The 20202-nt window shown below is 44.5% G+C and overlaps 1 protein-coding gene across 7 annotated transcripts in view; it reads left to right on the top strand.

The window, feature by feature from the left end:
• The first annotated feature begins 8796 nt into the window (after positions 1–8796).
• LOC115480439 overlaps positions 8797–20202 on the top strand; it is a 57858-nt gene continuing 46452 nt past the window's right edge. For 5 of the 7 annotated variants that reach the window (XM_030219111.1, XM_030219116.1, XM_030219115.1 and 2 more), the window contains exon 1: positions 8797–8948. In XM_030219111.1, the coding sequence (XP_030074971.1) occupies positions 8874–8948 (75 nt within the window). In that variant the 5' untranslated portion in view covers positions 8797–8873. Of the gene's footprint in view, positions 9024–20202 lie in introns of all 7 variants that reach the window. The other 2 variants (XM_030219114.1, XM_030219112.1) reach the window with 2 other exon arrangements.

Here is a 20202-nt window from a genome sequence, read left to right as displayed (position 1 = left end):
CCATTAGGCTACTCCTCCACTCCATTGTCCTGCATTTATCCATCTTCTGGGGGCAGGCACCTCTTCCTGTCTATCCCTCCCAGGTCCAGCAGGGCTGCACCTCCTGCATTTCTTTCTCCCAGTTCCAGCATCTCTCCCCTTTCTCCCTTGGTGGTCTCTCTAGCCTGAATGGGTCACTGCTAATAGTGACACTGCAACAACTAAAGTACCCTGCCTCAGGGCTTCAGCCTCCCCTGTAACATCCCGCTTCCTCTGATGTAACTTCCTGCTTTCGTAAGGGTGAAACACATCAGAGAAGGCTGAAGCCCCAAGGCAGGCTGCTTTAGTTGTCGTGGTGCTGCTACCGGCAGCAATCCAATCAAGTCAGGTTAGAGAGACCACTGGGAGGGAGAAAAAGGGAAGATGCTAAAACCTGGGGGGGGGGGGGGGGGGAGAAAAGGAGAGGTGCCGGAACTGAGAAAGATGCAGGTACTTGGAATAGCCCTCATGCAGGCACCTTTGCTGGACCCAGAGAGAAATGTAGTCACTTGGAGTGGCCCTCCTGCAGACAACTTGGGGTCTGGAGTAAGAGTAGGGGGCTTGCGGCTGGCGAAGCTTAGCGTCCCCAAGCCTCTTACACTGGGCACCTATGCCTATACTTACATCCCAATCATTGGAAATCTCTCCGATTCCAATTTGGACAGACCTATTATCAATGCAAGGTTCTACCCTTCGGTTTATCATCCACATCCAGGGTTTTCACCAAGTGCCTTGCGGTAGTAGCCGCTCATCTCAGGAAACCTAGAATATTTGTGTTTCTGTACTTGAATGACTGGCTAGTCTCTGCAGTCAAAACAGGTCTTGAAAGAATCCCTTCAAACAATAGTTACAACATTGACTTCTCTTTGCTTTATTATCGACAGAGACAAGTCCAAGCTGAATCCCACTCAGATAATGCAGTCCATTGGTGCACATATAAATACTGCTCAAGGGAGAGCTTTTCTCCCTCACAATCATTTACAAGCCATTCAGCTCCTCTTTCATCAATTCATGTCTGCCCAAAAATGTGTTGCACGGGCATTCCTCAGGCTACTGACATTTCTCAGGTTGGTAGGGCACATGGCAGCTTCAACAGTAGTAGAACCAACAGCAAAACTCCATATGCAACCCATTTAGTGGGAATGAAAGTTCTAATAGAACCAATGGACTCAACCCCTTTCTCAGAAGGTATGGGTCACTCCATCCATAAAACAAGCTCTAATATGGTTGGTGGCAACACCCACATCATCTTCTAACAGGAGCACCATTCCAACCATTCAGTCCAGACCCCATGTTGACAATAGATGCTTCATTAACAGCATATGAAAATGAGAGCCATTGGTCGTCCACAGAAGCCAAATTCCACATAAATCTCTTGGAACATCATGCAATTTGTTATGCAATAACGTTCAAACAGAATATAACAAAACTATTTTGCTCTGAAAAGCCAACACACTAACTGTTGATAATGTAAATAAGAGAAAAGTCCAAAAAAACTGATTTCTTTGAATACATTCTCATGATGTAATTCTTGACCCAAACTAATACAGTACTGTGTGGCTGTATGTTCCCTGGTACAACACAGGGTGGCCCCATCTATACTTCTCTTCAAATAGCTGGATAAAGGAAACAATGTCCCCTACAGGATCTGTAACTTGACCGTGAGGATCAGGATGGCGAAAATGGAGTGCAAACTGAAAGATATTGAGTAGTGTGTAATACATGATGCAGTGGACTTAATGCTAGTAGTCCCTAACTGGCCTCATCAGCCTCAGTACCTGTTTATTTTATTTATTTAGACTTTGCTCACACCTTTTTCAGTAGTAGCTCAAGGTCAGTTACATTCAGGTACACTGGATATTTCTCTGTCCCAGTGGGGGGCTCACAATCTAAGTTTGTACCTGAGGCAATGGAGGGTTAAGTGACTTGCTCAAGATCACAAGCAGCAGCAGTGGGATTTGAACCGGCCACCTCGGGATTGCAAGACCGGTGCTCAAACCACAAGGCCACTCCTGTGGCTTCTTTTTATTGCAATCGATCAACCTATTCATCTAGGAACCCATCCAATTCTTCTCACACAACAGGAAGGTTACCTCCTATATCCCTGCACTAACAGCCTGGAGGATCAAGGGATAAGCATATACCATTTACCTCTTCCATTCAACACATCATCGAAATGTCTAGAAAGTTATCTACGCAGAAGCCTTACCAACTAAAGTAGAAAAAATGGGCAATTGTAAATCTGAGCACACAGACCTATTCCCATGCTCAGTTCCTATAGTTCTTCAATACCTCATGCAACTTTCAGATTTGGGTCTATAAAGTTCCTCAGAGTTCACTTAATAGGGATTTTGGCATCCCACAATTTGGAAAACAATAAACCTATTTCATGTCACCTTCTTGTAGTCCATTTCTTGAAATACCTATGGAATTCTAGACCTTCGATTCAGCCACCGACCCTTTAGTGGAATCTTAACACAATCCTCTCACAACTGATATCCCCACCTTTTGAGCTGTTGGATACTACTTCTCTACAGTTTTTAACCCGGAAAACTCTTTTTCTAGTAGGCATGACAGCCAGATGAAAGAGTGAGCTCCAAGCCCTGGTTCATTATCATCCATTCCTAACATTTTTCCCTACAGTAGTCCTCTGAACCCATCCAAACTTTTTCTCCAAAGTCATACTACCCTTTCATGTCAATCAGTACATCATTCTTCCGGGTTATTTCCCCAAAGCCTCACAACCATCTTTCAGAAGAATCCCTACATATTTTGGACTGCTGTTGCACTCTACTGTATTACCTGCACTGCACAAAAGACTTTTGTCATTCCTCACAACTTTTTCTCTTGTATCGATCACAGTCCCTTGGACCCTCACAGGTCAATATTCAAAGCGATTTAACTGGCCAGAAATTGTTCCTGTCTAGTTAAATCACCTGCCCGGGGCTAACTGCTAATTTTCAGTGGCACTTAACCGGTTAGTGCTGCTGAAGGTAACTGGTTAGCACCATTCATTGTGGGGACATTCGAGAGGTGAAGTAGGCACTTGGCCATATTCAGCACTGCATAAATAGGACCGTATAAAAGTCAGTCGTGTCTTTATGTAGTAATACATAGCTGGTTAAGTGCTGAATATCGCACTTAACTGGCTATGCGTTAGCCTGCTCTACAAACCCAGAAATTCAATGCTAATGCCTGGACATGGCCCAGCATTGAATTTCCATTTTAACGCCAGTGGCAGTCAGTAAAATGCTGATCGGCGCCAGCCGAATATCAGGCCCTCAGGATCTAAGGGAACAATATCTACTACTTATTTTTTTTTTTTTATTGTGTTTATTAACATTTTCATATCAGATAAACAACATTAACATCACATCCTTAGAAACCCCATCAGAGCTATGCAATAGCCCCTTACCCTCCCTCCCCACAGAGTATCTCAAAAGAAATAAACAGTGTCTCAAAACATGGAATCCCCATGAACCATAGATCACACTGATAGCCCCCGCCACCCCATATATGTCGACCAGGTTTTAACAAACCGTACCATACCACCCCTCCTTAAAGCAGTAAGTTTATCCATTAAGCAGCAGTAGTCCACCTTGGCCAGGACCTGATTAACGGTCGGAACCGCTGTTTGTTTCCACAGTCTTGCAATTAAGGTCCTGGCAGCTGTAACAATATGGGCCAAAAGAGAGTGTTGTGAGCCACGGCACACCTGTGATGGGATATTTAGCAGGCATAAGCCCGGGTTAAGCGTGATCGTGGCCCCCAAGCCTCCCTGCAAACGGGCCTGTAGACTCCTCCAAAACTGTTGAATCACAGGACAGTCCCACCATATATGCCAGAAATCACCTGTTGCCCCACATTTACGCCAACATTGCGTCTCACAAGATTTAAAAATTCGTGCTAACCTGCTCGGGGTCATATACCACTGATATAACATCTTATATCCATTTTCCACCAGTGGAGTGGCCACCGAGAAGGACAGCAAACTTTTATAGATCTTTCCCCATCGGGCCTGGTTGTAATTAACTACTAGTATGGCCTCCCACTTATGAACGCAGTGATCTAAAGGACGGGACTTAAGCAATAGTGCTCGATAGATCCTTGAGATCCCCCCTTTCCCTTCTCCATTCCTCATTGCCAATTCTAATTCTGTTACAGATAAGGAAAGTTCCTTTTTTGCTTTCCTATACTCAAAGTCCCTGATCTGCATATAATGAAATCTATCCGTGTCTGATAAGCCAAACTCGTCCTGTAGAGTTTTAAATGAGTGGCACTTCCCCTCTTCCCATATCTGCCCCAACCAACGCAGGGATGCAGCTGACCATCGCCCATATACTCCTTTTACCCTGCCAGGAGTGAAATCCGTCGCATACACAATGGGCGTGGTCACTACTACTTATTTCAAAAAGCTACTAGACCATATGCAGCGCTGTACACTTGAACATGGACAGTCCCTGCTCGACAGAACTTACAATCTAACAGGACAAACAAGAGAAAAGGGAATATTAAAGTGAGGATGATTAAGGGTTATGAACAAGTGAATAAGGGTTAGGAGTTAAAAGCAGCATCAAAAAGGTGGGCTTTTAGCGTAGATTTGAAGACGGCCAGAGATGTAGCTTGACGTACCGGCTCAGGAAGTCTATTCCAGGCATATGTTGCAGCAAGATAAAAGGAACGGAGTCTGGAGTTAGCAGTGGAGGAGAAGGGTGCAGATAAGAGAGATTAACCCAGTGAACAGAGTTCCCGGGGAGGAATGTAGGGAGAGATGAGAGTGGAGAGGTACTGAGGAGCTGCAGAGTGAATGCATTTATAGGTCAATAAGAGGAGTTCGAACTGTATGCGGAAACGGATAGGAAGCCAGTGAAGTGACTTGAGGAGAGGGCTAATATGAGCATAACGACACTGGCGGAATATCAGTCGTGCAGCAGAATTTTGAACACATTGAAGAGGAGAGAGATGGCTAAGTGGGAGACCTGTGAGAAGCAAGTTGCAATAGTCTAAGTGAGAGGTGATAAGAGTGTGAATGAGGGTTCTGGTAGTGTGCTCAGAAAGGAAAGGGCAAATTTTGGTGATATTATAGAGAAAGAAACGACAGGTTTTAGCAGTCTGCTGAATATGTGCAGAGAAGGAGGAGTCGAAGATGACCCCAAGGTTACGAACTGATGAGACAGGAAGGATGAGAGTGTTATCCACAGAAATAGAGAATGGGGAAGGAGGAGAGGTTGGTTTAGGGGGAAAGACAAGAAGCTCAGTCTTGGTCATGTTTAGTTTCAGATGGCGCTGAGACATCCAGGTAGCAATGTCAGACAGGCAGGCTGATACTTTGGCCTGGATTTTGTGGATACATAACTATATGCTGAATGAAATATTAAGTATTTCGGCTGAGATTTCTGGTGTGGAGAGGTAGATCTGGGAGTCATCAGCATAAAGCTGATACTTAAAACCATGGGATGAGATCAGAGTACCAAGGGAAGAAGTATAGATGAAGAAAAGAGGTCCCAGGACAGATCCCTGAGGTACACCAACTGACAGTGGGATAGAAGTAGAGGAGGATCCACTAGAGTATACATTAAAGGTACACTGGGAGAGATAATAAGAAAACCAGGAAAGAACAGAGAGCCCTGAAATCCAAGCAAGGACAGCGTATCAAGGAGTAGGCTGTGATCACGTGTCAAAAGCAGCAGATAGATCAAGAAGGATGAGGATAGAATAGAGACCTTTGGATCTGGCCAGGGACAGATCATTGGACACTTTAGCACGCGCTGTTTCAGTTGAATGAAGGGGACAAAAGCCAGATTGAAGCAGATCAAGAATAGCTTGAGATGAAAGAAAGTCAAGGCAACGGCGGTGAACAGCACGTTCAAGTATCTTGGATAGGAAAGAGAGGAGGGAGATGGGGCAATAGTTGGAAGGACAGGTAGGGTCCAATGAAGGTTTCTTAAGGAGTGGTGTGACTATTGCATGTTTGAAGGCATCAGGAACAGTCGCAGTGGAAAGTGAAAGATTGAGGATATGACAGATAAAAGGGATGACAGTAGGAGAGATAGTGTTAAATAGATGGGTGGGAATAGGATCAGAGGAGCAGGTAGTTAGTTTAGAGGAGAAAAGAAGATGTGTAGTTTCCTCTTCAGTGATTTCAGAAAAAGAAGAAAAGGAGGCAGGGGTTGGAGGGTTGAGAGAATGGACTAAGGGAAGGAGAGGTGGAAGTCACCTGGTTTAGAATTCAAGTTTAATCTTGTGAACCTTATCATGAAAGTACTCAGCCAGAGTCTTGAGGGAAAGTGAAGGGGGAGTTGGAGGTGAAGGCACTTTGAGGAGAGAGTTCAGTGTGGCAAAGAGACGTCAAGGGTTTGAGCCAAGAGAATTTGTTAACTGGATGTAACAGTCCTGTTTGGCAAGTAAAAGAGCAGACTGGAAGGAGGTCAGCAAGAATTTGAAATGTATGAAGTCAGCAAGGGCACGGGATTTCAGCCAAAGGCGTTCGGCAGAGCGAGCACAGGAACATAGGTAGCAGATTCTAGAGGTCAGCCAAGGCTGAGGTTTGGAATGTTTTACAGAACGGGGAATGGGACGAGCGAGAGTATCCAGAACAGAGGAGAGAATAGTATTATAGGAAGAGGCAGCCTCATTGACAGACTTGGATAACATAGTGGTAGAGAAGAGATTTGAAACACTGGAGGACAGAGTAGAAGGGTCAATAGCCTGAAGATTCCTAAATGTATTGGTTAAGATTGGATGGGACTGGGGAGGAGGGTGTTTAAGTGTGAAAGTTATCAGATGATGGTCAGAGAGGGGAAGAGTTGAGGCACAGAAACTGGAGAGTGAGCAGTTTGAGAAGAGGATAAGATCAAGACAGTGGCGATTCTGGTGAGTCGGGGCAGTGAAGCACAGTTGAAGACTGAAAGAGGATGTTAAAGCAAGAAACTGAGAAGCTTAAGAGTCAGGGGGATCATTTGCATGAATGTTAAAATCCCCAAGAATGAGGGAAGGAGATGAAGTTTCAAGAAAGAAGGAAAGCCAGGCATCAAAGTCAGTGAGAAATGAAGAAAGGGACTTATCAGGGGGGTCGATAAATGAGTGCTACTCGGAGAGGCAGAGGAGCAAATAGATGGATAGAGTGAACTTCGAAGGATGAAAAACAGCCAGACTGAGGTGGAAGAAGAGGTTGAAATCTACAAGAGAGTGAAAGTAGTAGCCACACACCACCTCCACGGCCAACCAGGTTTGAAAAGTTTACTTTAATCCAAAAACCAGCATTTTCCCCTCCAGTAACAACTGTTATCATTGTTATGTATCAGCTTTGTCCCCCCCTCCCGCTCTTCCATTTTCTGTATTTCTCAACTTGTCTTACACTTAACCTTCCTTCAGCAACCCCTCCCCCCCACCCCAATGCAGAATCTCTTGCCTCATCTCCCTTAATTTCACAGATATCTCTCGTTTCCCATCACCCCTTAATTAGCCGCATTTCTCTAAACTTCCTTATCCCCTTAACAGTTCGACGTGGATCTATGTATTCCACCCCACACCAGATTTCCGGTATTCCTCCTTCCTTTCGCACACCCTCTCTCATAAATTCAAAATTATGATTCACTCTCCGTGTCCACTTATGTTGGGGGGAGGGGGGAATGGGCACCGAGGTCTAACAGAGCATACATGCACAAAATCTGTATTCAGCAAGAGACAAATCCTAACATTCCGAGTGAAGGAAAGGCCTAGTGGTTACCGTGGTGGACTTTGGTCCTGAGGAACTGAGTTCAATTCCCACTTCAGGCAGAGGCAGCACCTTGTGACTCTGGGCAAGTCACTTAACTCTCCATTGCTCCAGGTACAAATAAGTACCTGTATACAATATGTAAGCTGCATTGAGCCTGCCATGAGTGGGAAAGCGCAGGGTACAAATGTAACAAAAATAAACCAAGAGTGCAGCTACATTTTTTCAAAGGAAAACAGAAATTGGGCTGCTTAATTTTCGGGAGCGCTAATCCGAGTGCACTTCAAGAAAAGGAAGGAAAAATCGGTCTGTTTGGATTACGGGAGCGCTAAGTAGCTGCCCACAGCGCTAACGGCAGACTCACATTCCTGGCCCCCGGGTCACGCTCCAACTCAGACGTTAAGTAATTTTATTTGGAGAAAGTGGTCGCAGGAGCTGCCGTCACAACAAAAGACCGTTCCCGCTACTTAAGGCCGCGAGGATTCGATCCACGTTTTACCCGAACCCCATATAAAGTAGTAGTAGTTGGCTTGGCTTAAATTATTTCAAAGCAGCTTAATTTCATGCTCTATAACCTATGATGGTCCCCACTCTGCCCTTAACTACGCACATTCAAGTCTATGCATACGTTTTATGCATAAAATTGTAGAACCGGCCCCAATTTAAAAAAAAAAAAAATATATATATATATATATATTTTTTTTAAATTGGGGCCGGTTCTATATATATATTTATACAAGTCCTACCAATCCTCGCTTCAATAATTCAGCCCACTCCCACTTGCTTTCTCAGTCTCTACCCAAACTGATAACATGGACCAAAGACGTCAGAAATTATCACCACCTGACCTACCGGTGAGTGGGTGTGGCAACCTCCACGTGTAGCGAACAGGCTGCAAATGGAGATCGCCACACGCATGCGCCAGTAGATCAGGTGACCTCCGATGCCTACAGTGGCACGTTGATGTATATCTTTTTGGTTGCATTAGTCCGGGCGGGGCAGAAAGCTAGTGCCGCTGCGCTAAATTCTTGAAGTGAGGAGGTGGTGGCGGTATCCACTTACCTACCTCCAACCATCGATGCGGGCGTCCCGCTCTCTTCTGACGTAACTTCCTGTTTCCGGGAAGGCGGCCTGCCTGATGATGTCTCAGAGGAGGGTTGTGGACGGGGTACCGGAGAAGAAAGGCTCTGAGATTGTTAGTGGGCGACCACAGGTATGGGTTTGAGGGAGAGGATCCAGATTGCGGACAAGGTGGAGAGTGGAAAATAGAGGAACAGATGACATCATGGTGAGGGATGCTTGGTCCCCCGATCGCGTGTGAGGAGGGGTGCGAGGGCAACCGAATGCGTGTAATTTGGTATCTTTGATGCCATACAAGGACAGATCAAACTTAGTATCCTGTTTCCAACAGTGGTCAGTCCAAACCACAAAGTACCTGGCAAGGTCCCAAAACTGTAAAACAGATTTTAGGCATCTTATCTTACAAATAAGCAATGGATTTTCCCAAGTCATTTTATTATATTTACTGGATGAAATTGGGATTAAGGGTTTGGTTTCGAAACGGTTTAGAAATTATCACACTATGAGAACGTACAGGATGAAAATCATTTTTACCTGCTGGTTATGGGGTGCCTCAGGGTTCCCCTTTATCTCCTGTTATATTCAGGGCTTTTTTTGAGGGGGTACTGAGTACCTGCACCTTTTCTACTGTCTGCTAAACTTGACCCATGGTTCTCATATTTTAATGAAAGAGCTCAGGTTCTACTTACAAATTCTGCCTTGTCATAGATTCAATGACTGGTTGCAGAGGTCCTGGCTATTGTAGGGTGGGTCCCTCAATGATCTCTCCACCTTGAAGGGTGGCCTGGCATTTGAGTACGGGCACCTTTTTTGCTAGACAAAATGCACTGGTTATACTTAACATGGTTATTGTCATCACCACAGGACTGCTTATAAACACAGCTGGGCCCAGGGCAGGACCAACCCCAACACACTCGGGCAGCTGCCCCACCTTACCTTCCTGTGTTTGCGCCTCCCTCGGTCTATCGTCTCCTGTGGGCCAGGACCCAGATTATCACGTTAACGCAGTTATCCAGGTCCTGGCACACAGAAGCAGGTAGGCAGGAAGAAGCTCCTGCTCCCCTGAAACCTTGCTGGTCCTGAGCCCTGGAATATTGCCCCCCCCCCCCCCCCCCCCCCGCATCCCTGAAGAAAATTTTAGGTAAGCTCCCAATTTAAAATGTTATATATATATACACAAGGGATGGGCACCGATTTAAAAAAATATATCAATTATTATTATTAGCATTTGTATAGCGCTACCAGACGCACGCAGCGCTGAACACCTGATACAAAGAGACAGTCCCTGCTCAAAAGAGCTTACAATCTAAATAATACAGACAGACAAGACAGTTACAGGTGAGGGAAGTAATGGGAGCTAAAAAGCAGCTGTGTGATTAAAAATTTTGATTGCAATTACCCATGCAATTAAAAATTTTAATTGCGCGCTTATTTCTGCTTGCATTTTGGACATTTCACCCTTTCCTTCTGGCCATCTCCTTTTGAATGCAGTCATCTCTTTATCTCACTCACCCTCTTTGATTCTTTCTCTCATGCCCCCTTCACCCAGATTCTCTCATGCCCCCTCACCAGCCTTCACCCAGATTCTCTTATGCCCCCTGATTTTTTTTTTTAACACAGACCCATCTCCATTTAATCGCGTTTACTTCAACAGCAGGGCTCAGGCTCCAGATTTTTTCTTCTTCCTCACTGTCTCAAAGTCCTTGGGAAAGTTTCACGGGACTTGAAACACTCCCCCCCCCCCCCCCCAAAGGAATAATCTCAACAGCTGAGGCTCCAGATTTTCTCCTCTTCCTTGCTGTCTCAAAGTTGACTTTCTCCTTTGTAGTTGTTAAAATATGGAATGAATTGGGGAAGGAAGTGACATCACGGTGCTGAATGGCCGCTTGAGCTGAGTGCTCCTGTACCCACCTCCTTTAATCGCTCTTTTCTCCCTCAATAGCGAGCCGTTTGGTCCCGTTGGTTGATCAGCACTGAAGGAAAGTGTACGCTGTTCCCAGCATGAGTAAAATAAAAACTCGATGCAACTGCGTAAGGAACCGGAGCGTCCAGCTTCTAGGCACTCTAGTAGAGGCCCTCCGCGCCATGTGTCTCCAGCAACTTGCTCGCACTCGGAGTCAGATTTGGCGGATTCACATTCGGAAGAGTGTCCTGTGTCGCTATCGAGTGAGATGCCGAAGGAGCTGGTGAAGTCTCTCCAAGTGATACGGGAGGAGATCAGATCTTCAAAGAATGAAATTATTGAATGCATAGAGATAATGGGAGCAGATCTGCGTGAGCTGGGTGGCCGTGTAGAGGATTTGGAGGGAAGAGTGGATGAGCAGGCCAACCAGCTCACGGATATGGTTGCTAAAATAAAAACAATCCTCCTCTCCCTACACTGATCTCCAGTTCAAAGTAGACGACTTGGAGAACCGGGGGAGATGGAGCTACCTTTGATTTCAGGGTGTCCCAGAGAACGGGGACGCTGAAGATGTACTAACAGTTGTCCACACCATTTGTGAAAAACTTTTGGATTCGGATACTGCTACAGAGACAGTGGTGATCGAAAGGGCTCACAGAGCATTTGGGAAGCCTACGGACAATAGACAGAGATATTATTGCAAGATTTGCCTCCTCCATTGTCAGAGAACGTTTGCTGAAAAGTTCTCGTCAGATCCCATTTGTTAATTATAACGAAGCCAGAGTCCAGATTTATCAGGACCTTTCTGCCTTTACACTGACTCAGAGGCGTCTTATGAAACCAGCATTGGAAAGCCTAGATAAGGGAAAAATTTCATACAGGTGGGCCTTTCCTTTTGCTCTGCACTTCATGTTAAATGGGAAAATGCAGCGGGTCCGCCATCTTCACAAAGCGTGGAAGGTGTTGCACGAGGTGGGGATGTCTTCAACGGCTACTCCACCACTAGAGAGAGCACCCGCTACAAAAGAGCGTTTTCAAAAATGGAAGAAGGTCGCGCCTAAGTCAAGAGCTGTGTCTGCTGTTGCTTGACTTTTCATACTGACTGAGAATGGTTTTGGAAGTTTCCCCTTTTTTTTCTAGGAAGGGGGCCATGGGCTCATTTTGTGTAGATAATTGATGTATATCTGGGGGTGCTGGGTGTATTAGGTAGAGGTGGAGGGTAGGTCCAGGTGAGTCTGTTGGGCACTGTGGTATCTTTTCTCTTGATTACACATGGGGTGCTTTTTCTGGTGTAGTGTGGTGTGGTCTGCCGAATGATTTTTATAAGGTGTTTTGAGGGGAGCTTGACCCCATATTAGTTGAGATTCTTAATGACGTTCAAAGTGGTCAGGATTTACCCCCTTCTATGATGGAAGCCTGGATTGCAGTGATCCCAAAACCGGGAAAGGACAAGACAGAGTGTTCTTCTTATCGACCCATATCTATTCTTAATTCAGATGTTAAAATCATAGCCAAGATATTAACCAATCGTTTAGCAAAAGTTTTACTTGATTTAATTCACCCTGACCAGGTAGGCTTCGTTCCTCACAGGCCAAGGATAATATTCGTCGTATGGTTAATTTATTGCATGAAGCCAAAAAGCGTGAAATTCCCATGTGCGTTCACTGGCCTTTTATGATTAGTGTTATGAAGCGCTTTGGTCTTGGGCCGGGATTTCGATGCTGGACTCAAGCTCTTTATAACTCTCCCCAAGCCTGTGTACGTATTAATAGTGGTAATTCTCCTACTTTCCTTTTATCTAGGGGTACAAGTCAAGGATGCCCCTTATCGCCAATGTTATTTGCTTTGGTTATGGAACCTCTTGCTATTGCTATTCGTTCTAATCCTAATGTCTCAGGTATTAAGATAGGTGGCTGCGAATACAAATTAGCTATGTTTGCCGATGATATACTTCTTTCCTTAACCAAGCCATTAATCTCCTTCCCTAATCTAACCCAGCTCTTAGTCGAATATTCTTCTGTTTCGGGGTTTAAACTCAACATGACTAAATCAGAAGCTATGGTTCTTGGAATTCCTCAACCGGTTTTAGATTCCCTACAGGAAGCCTTTCCTTTTCGCTGGGTTACTCAAAGCATTAAGTACCTAGGGATTCATTTAACAAAAAATTTGTCTCATTTATTTTCGGCTAATTACCCTCTCCTGCTGTGGGAATTAGGTAAAGACTTGGAGGCCTGGGATACTTTAGACATATGGTTTGGCAGAATAGCAATGTTGAAAATGAATGTGCTGCCACGTTTGATGTATCTCTTTCAGGTCCTCCCTCTTCGTTTTTCACGCAATTTTCTTTCAGGTGTATAGAATCGCCTTCTCCGTTTTATATGGCCTAATAAAAGGCCTCGACTCCCTAGATCGTTACTTTATAGGGACCAAAAAAAGGAGGTATGGGCATTCCCAATATTTATTGGTATTACAAGGCGGCACAAGCTCGCGCTGCTCTCGAATGGTTTCATGCTACCCCTCAAAAGTTGTGGATAGCTTTAGAGCAGGCTTCGGTTGGTTCTTGGCTCATTAATGTGGCTTCCGTGTCGTTATCGTGCTATGAGCAGGGACGTGTGCCCATCGATTATGGTGACCTTTTACTATTGGGACGGTCTCTTTGCCAAGCCTGATTCAGTTTTTCTAGACTTACACCAATAATATATAACCCACTTTTTCCTCCTGGCCTAGAATTAGGGCATTTTTTTAGATGGTTTACCCGGGGACTTGAGGTCAACGTTTTGATGGTGAAGTCTTCATTCCTTTTGATGCCTTGGCTGAGAAATTTGCAATTTTAACAACTGAATTTTTTGCTTAGGCTCAATTGAAACATTTTCTTTCTGCTGTTGAAATAAAGGCTAAGGTGTTTTGAGAATATCAACGTAGGCAATTGCAGCCCCATGTGCAGCATTGGTTGCGTTGGCTTCAGGAATTAGGGATGATGCTGGGGGAAGATGTTTGGAATTTGCTTGAAAATACTTTGCATAGGATTTCTATCTCTGTTTCTCTTAAAGAAAATGTGGTAAAAGTTATATATAGGTGGTACCTTACTCCAGCTCGCCTTCATCACATGTTCCCTGTGGTTTCACCATTGTGTTGGAGGGCGTGTGGTCAGATAGGAACCATGGGACGTCTGTGGTGGTCATGTACAAAGGTGCGGGTTTACTGGAAGGCAATTCAATATTTATTTATTTATTTTATTTGCTGCATTTGTATCCTACATTTTCCCACCTATTTGCAGGCTCAATGTGGCTTACATTATATAGCAATGGCATCACCATTAACAGAGTAAGAGGTTCAGCATATTGTTACAATTAATGTACAAGAATAACAGGTAGGTAGGGCAAATAAAGTGATAATACATAACATACAAGTGAGAGTAGGAAAAAATGAAATGTTCAATAATGATAATATGATAAAATAAATCAGAAGGTATCAATATTGGTTGGATTTGGTATAGATTAGGAAACAAGTCATTAAGGAGGATTCTTTTTTTAAGTCTCTTTGAACAGGTATGTCTTCAGTAACTTTCGAAGGTTAAAGTCGTGCGTAGTTTTTATAGTATTCGGTAGTTTATTAATTGTGTGCACAGGTAGGCGAAGCTAGATGCATGAATTGATTTGTATTTAAGACCTCTGCAATTGGGGTAGTGGAGGTTTAGGAAAGTACGTGATGAACTTTTGGTGTTTCATGTTGGTAAGTCAGTTAGGTCTGACCTATATGATGGGGCCTCTCCATGAATGATTTTATGAGTTAAGGTGCAGATTTTGAATGCAATTCGATCTTTTAATGGGAGCCAATGTAATTTTTCTCTAAGAGGTTTGGCGCTTTCATATTTCGTCTTTCCGAATATGAGTCTGGCTGCGGTGTTCTGGGCAGTCTGGAGTTTCTTAATGGTTTGCACTTTGCATCCTGCGTAATTGGAATTGCAGTAATCCAGATGGCTCAGTACCAATGATTGCACTAGCTTGTGGAATATCTCCCTTGGGAAAAAAGGTTTCACTCTTTTAAGCTTGCACATTGTATAAAACATTTTCTTTGTAACATTTTTCACATGGCAATCAAAGGTACGAATTCAGTCAATAGTAACACCCAGGAGTTTCAGAGTATCCCCAACAGGAAGAGTGTGGCTTGCTGTATTTATATTGGTGTAATTGGTCTTGTTATACTGGATAAGACATTGCGTCTTTTCTGCATTAAGCTTAAGCTGGAATGCATCCGCCTATGAGTTCATTATTTGGAAGCTGTTATTAATTTTGTCTGCAATTTCTGATACGTTCTTAAACAAAATATATATTGTAATGTCAGCGTAAATATATGGGTTTAGGGTTGATTGATCTGGCCAATGGTAGCGTCATTAAGTTAAAGAGAATCGGTGAAAGCGGCGATCCCTGAGGCACTCCACATCCAGGTCTCCGTGGTGATGATATGATCAACTTAGCTATCACCTGATATGTTCTTGCGGTTAGGAAGCTATGAAACAAATTCAATACATTTCCGCCAATTCCAAAGTATTCTAGGATGTTTAAAAGAACACCATGGTTAACCATGTCAAACGTGCTGGACATATCGAACTGGAGGAGGAGAACATTATTGTAACAAACTCCCCTATATCCAGGACCTCTTTATCTCATGTCACCTCCACTGCTCGCCATAACAGAAACCTGGCTCTGCCCTGATGACTGTGCTTCAGTCGCAGCCCTCTGCCATGGCGGTTATCTTTTTTCACATACTCCTCGCCCTGCTGGTCGCGGGGGCGGTGTTGGACTACTTCTCTCGTCCTCCTCCAGATTTCAACCCCTTCTTCTGATGCAGGAATTACCACTATTGTTAGCAGAATCTATGGTACTTCAGGAGTCAAATACCACACACCAGAATGAGAGAAAAGTCTTCTTTATTTGCCAGCAAACAAAGTAGGACATCAGCGCTAACTCTCTCCTTCTCTTAGCTCTCTCGTCTCTCGGCTCCTTCTCTAACGTAAGCTGCTTCTGTTATCATTTATATATAGTCCTAAACCCCTCTAGCCCCCCTTTCTCACCAGATGGTAAGGAATAGATTGATTACCCTGTCTTGAACTAATTATCTCAACACATTACTTAAAATATCAGTTACATAGGTTTCAGATATTTCCTAAACTGACCTATGACCTAGGGCCTCTCAAACTAGACAATGCGGCACCTATCTCCTGCATTTTATTATTATTAAATTCTCAGATTCTATTATTTTACCAATACTTAAAATGCTAGCTGTGTTCATTAAGGGGCTAGTCTTACACTTAGCTATAATCAATCAAGGAAAATAGTTGACTTTTCCTGACCTCTTTCACCTTTTGCTTCATACACAGAACTAGCTAGGACTGTGGATAATTCAAACCAGATGATGACCTCTTAAACTGTAGAAATCTCACTTGAAAAGTCAAAGATGTAACACTGAATTGAAAAGATATTTTTCAGGAAGAAATAGAACTTGTTAAGTAAACAGAATAAAACATATTTTAAAATAAGCAGAAATCAGAATTCCTTATAAGACAGAATCTAAATTATCAAGAAATTATTTAAATCTAAACTATCTCCTTCTCTCTAAACAGCATTCAGCCTAATCTTCTAAAACTGCCTGCTTGCTGATCCCCTCGAGACTGTCCAGTATGCCTTACTTAGAACGGCATCCAGATGTGGTTTATTATTATGCCTATGAACTAGCCTTAACAATCCATCACTCAAAAAGGGACAAAGAAAGTTTTATTTCTCACTGACCTTTCTAACCTCTAGTCTAGCAAAATCTAGACATTTGAGTAATTAAAACCAGATGGCATTCTACCACTTAAAGGACTGAACCAAAGTTAAACAGAATTAGCAAATTAATATGATTTCTCTGTCCAGGCTGCCTCACTTCCACCTCAATCTCACTGTTTTTCCTCCTTTGAAGTCCACTCTATCCGCCTTTTCTCTCCTCTGCCTCTTCGAATAGTGGTCATTTATTGTCCCCCTGATAAGTCCCTTTCATCCTTTCTCAGTGACTTTGATGCCTGGCTTGCCTTCTTCCATGATCCTTCCTCCCCCTCTCTCATCCTTGGTGACTTTAATATTCCTGCTAATGATCCTTCTAACTCTTATATTTCCAAGTTACTTGCTTTAACATCCTCCTTTAATCTCCAACTATGCTCCTCCTCCCCCACTCATCAAAATGGTCACTGTCTTGATCTTATCTTCTCCTCCAACTGTTCACCCTCTAGTTTCCTTGCCTCTGATCTTCCCCTCTCTGATCACCATCTTATAACTTTCACACTTAAATCTCCTCTCTCCCAGTCCCGTCCTATCTTATCTAATTTATCTAGGAATCTTCATGGTATTGACCCTTCATCTCTATCCTCCCATGTTTCAAACCTCCTCTCGACTGTGGCACCATCCACGTCTGTCAACGAGGCTGTTTCTTCTTACAACAATATTCTATCATCTGCCTTAGACACTCTTGCACCTTTGATGACCTACCCTGTAAGGCGTACAAAACCACAACCTTGGCTGACTTCTAATATCTGCTACCTACATTCCTGTACCCGCTCCACTGAACGCCTCTGGCGGAAATCTCGGGCCCTTGCTGATTTCTTACACTTTAAGTTCATGCTGACCTTCCAATCTGCTCTTTTACGCGCCAAACAGGATTATTATATCCAACTGACCAACTCTCTTGGCTCTAACTCTCGACTTCTCTTCACCACATTGAACTCTCTCCTCAAGGTGCCCCCTCCCCCAACTCCCCCTTCATTATCTCCTCAGACCCTTGCTGAATTCTTTCACGACAAGGTTCAAAAGATAAACCTTGAATTCTGTACCTCGCCACCTCTCCCGCCACTAGTCCGTTCCCCTCTCTCTCCTTCCCCTCATTCCTTTTCCTCCTTTCCTGAAGTTACTATAGAGGAAACTACACTTCTCCTTTCTTCCTCAAAATGTTCCACCTGTTCCTCTGATCCCATTCCCACCCGCCTTCTTAATGCCATCTCACCTGCTCTTATTCCTTTTATCTGTCACATTCTCAACCTCTCACTTTCCACTGCAACTGTCCCTACTGCCTTTAAACATGCTGTGGTCACACCTCTCCTTAAGAAGCCTTCACTCGACCCTACTTGTCCCTCTAATTACTGACCCATCTCCCCCCTCCCTTTTCTCTCCAAATTACTTGAGCGTGCTGTTCACCACCGTTGCCTTGATTTTCTCTCCTCACATGCTATTCTTGACCCACTACAATCTGGTTTTCGCCCTCTCCACTCAACCGAAACTGCGCTTACTAAAGTCTCCAGTGACCTATTACTGGCTAAATCCAGAGGTCTATATTCCATCCTCATTCTTCTTGATCTTTCCGCTGCTTTTGACACTGTTGATCACAGCATACTTCTCGATACCCTGTCCTCACTTGGATTCCAGGGCCTTCTTTTCTGGTTCTCTTCCTACCTCTCCCTCCGCACCTTCAGTGTTCACTCTGGTGGATCCTCTTCTACTTCTATCCCTCTGCCTGTCGGTGTACCTCAGGGTTCTGATCTTGGTCCCCTCCTCTTTTCTATCTACACTTCTTCCCTTGGTTCATTAATCTCATCCCATGGCTTTTCCTACCATCTCTATGCTGATGACTCCCAAATCTACCTTTCTACCCCTGATATCTCACCTTGCATCCAAACCAAAGTTTCAGCGTGCTTGTCTGACATTGCTGTCTGGATGTCTCAATGCCATCTGAAATTAAACATGACCAAAACCGAGCTTCTCATATCCAGCAGATCGCCCTGTCGTTTCTTTCTTTACAACATCCGTAAAATCCGCCCCTTTCTTTCCAAGCACTCTACCAAAACCCTCATCCACACCCTTGTCACCTCTAGTTTAGACTACTGCAATCTGCTTCTTGCTGGCCTCCCACTTAGTTACCTCTCCCCTCTCCAATCGGTTCAAAACTGTGCTGCCCGTCTCGTCTTCTGCCAGGGTCGCTTTACTCATACTACCCCTCTCCTCAAGTCGCTTCATTGGCTCCCTATCCGTTTTCGCATCCTGTTCAAACTTCTTCTACTAACCTATAAATGTACTCACTCTGCTGTTCCCCAGTATCTCTCCACATTCGTCCTTCCCTATACCCCTTCCCGTGCACTCCGCTCCATGGATAAATCCTTCTTATCTGTTCCCTTCTCCACTACTGCCAACTCCAGACTTTGCGCCTTCTGTCTCGCTGCACCCTACGCCTGGAATAAACTTCCTGAGCCCCTACGTCTTTGCCCCATCCTTGGCCACCTTTAAATCTAGACTGAAAGCCCACCTCTTTAATGTTGCTCATGACTCGTAACCACTTGTAACTACTCGCCTCCACCTACCCTCCTCTCCTTCCTGTACACATTAATTGATTTGATTTGCTTACTTTATTTTTTGTCTATTAGATTGTAAGCTCTTTGAGCACAGACTGTCTTTCTTCTATGTTTGTGCAGCGCTGTGTACGCCTTGTAGCGTTATAGAAATACTAAATAGTAGTAGTAGTGTTTCAGTACTATGATTAGCATGGAATCCAGATTGGGATGCATGTAATATAGACTACAGAGTTTATTTATTTTTCCTTGTCATCAAGCAGATGAAGCCATTACGTATGGGTTGTGTCCATGAACCAGCAGGGGGAGATAGAGAGCACTCAACTTTTCACAGTGCCTCATGGCCAGCCAGCTCCACTGCCTCTTCAGTATTCTCTATCTCCCCAAGCAGGGTGGCTGCAGCTTCTTCGAGCTCCAACAAACATCTGCCTGGGGGTTGCTCCTGGCTTGCCAGTTGTTAGCCGGGGTGTTAGAGGCTTTAGCAGCTTCACTTTGAAGGCACATAGCCCTTTCCCTGCCTTACCCATGCCCCCGTGGATGTGGACATATTAGCTTGCTTTTCCCTGTCCTTTCCCACTCAGTGGATGCAGGCACATTGGTTCGCCTTTCCCTGCCTTTCCCACTCATCTGAGCCTCCGGAGTTCTTATTACCTCTGCTTTCCTCACAGCATTAAAAAAAAAAAAAATGGAACAGAGGTTTTCCTTTGATTCTTCTATGGGACTGGAGCTTTGATACTCGGTCCAGTGAGGTAAGAGTGTTTTCTAACACCTCCGGGGTGGGCCCGCGATCGGGGCGTTTTTGGCGCGAAACTGCCATTTTGAATTTTCCCGCCGTTTTCGGCGATGGCTGCAGAGAATGTAAAGCGCTGTTCCCGGTGTGGCAAGCGCAAATCAGCAGCGGGGCTCTGTAAATCATGCTGTACAGGTGTAAGAGCCGGCCCGAGCATGGCGAGCGATGATTCTTCCCGCTCAGAGCTGGCAGCGGACGCCATTTTGAATTCTCCGCATGGCACGGCCTCCGTAGAGACGGAGAGCCCTGAGCCCGGGGCGGGGGACCTCGAATTGAGGCTATTCAGGGAGTGGCTAGCCCGGACGGGATCTGGGTGCCCAGGG

Source organism: Microcaecilia unicolor, chromosome 11 (assembly GCF_901765095.1).
Source record: "Microcaecilia unicolor chromosome 11, aMicUni1.1, whole genome shotgun sequence".
Classification (NCBI taxonomy): Eukaryota; Metazoa; Chordata; class Amphibia; order Gymnophiona; family Siphonopidae; genus Microcaecilia; species Microcaecilia unicolor.
The sequence above is the reverse complement of the archived record's forward strand: the minus strand, read 5'-3'. Positions and strand labels throughout refer to the sequence as shown.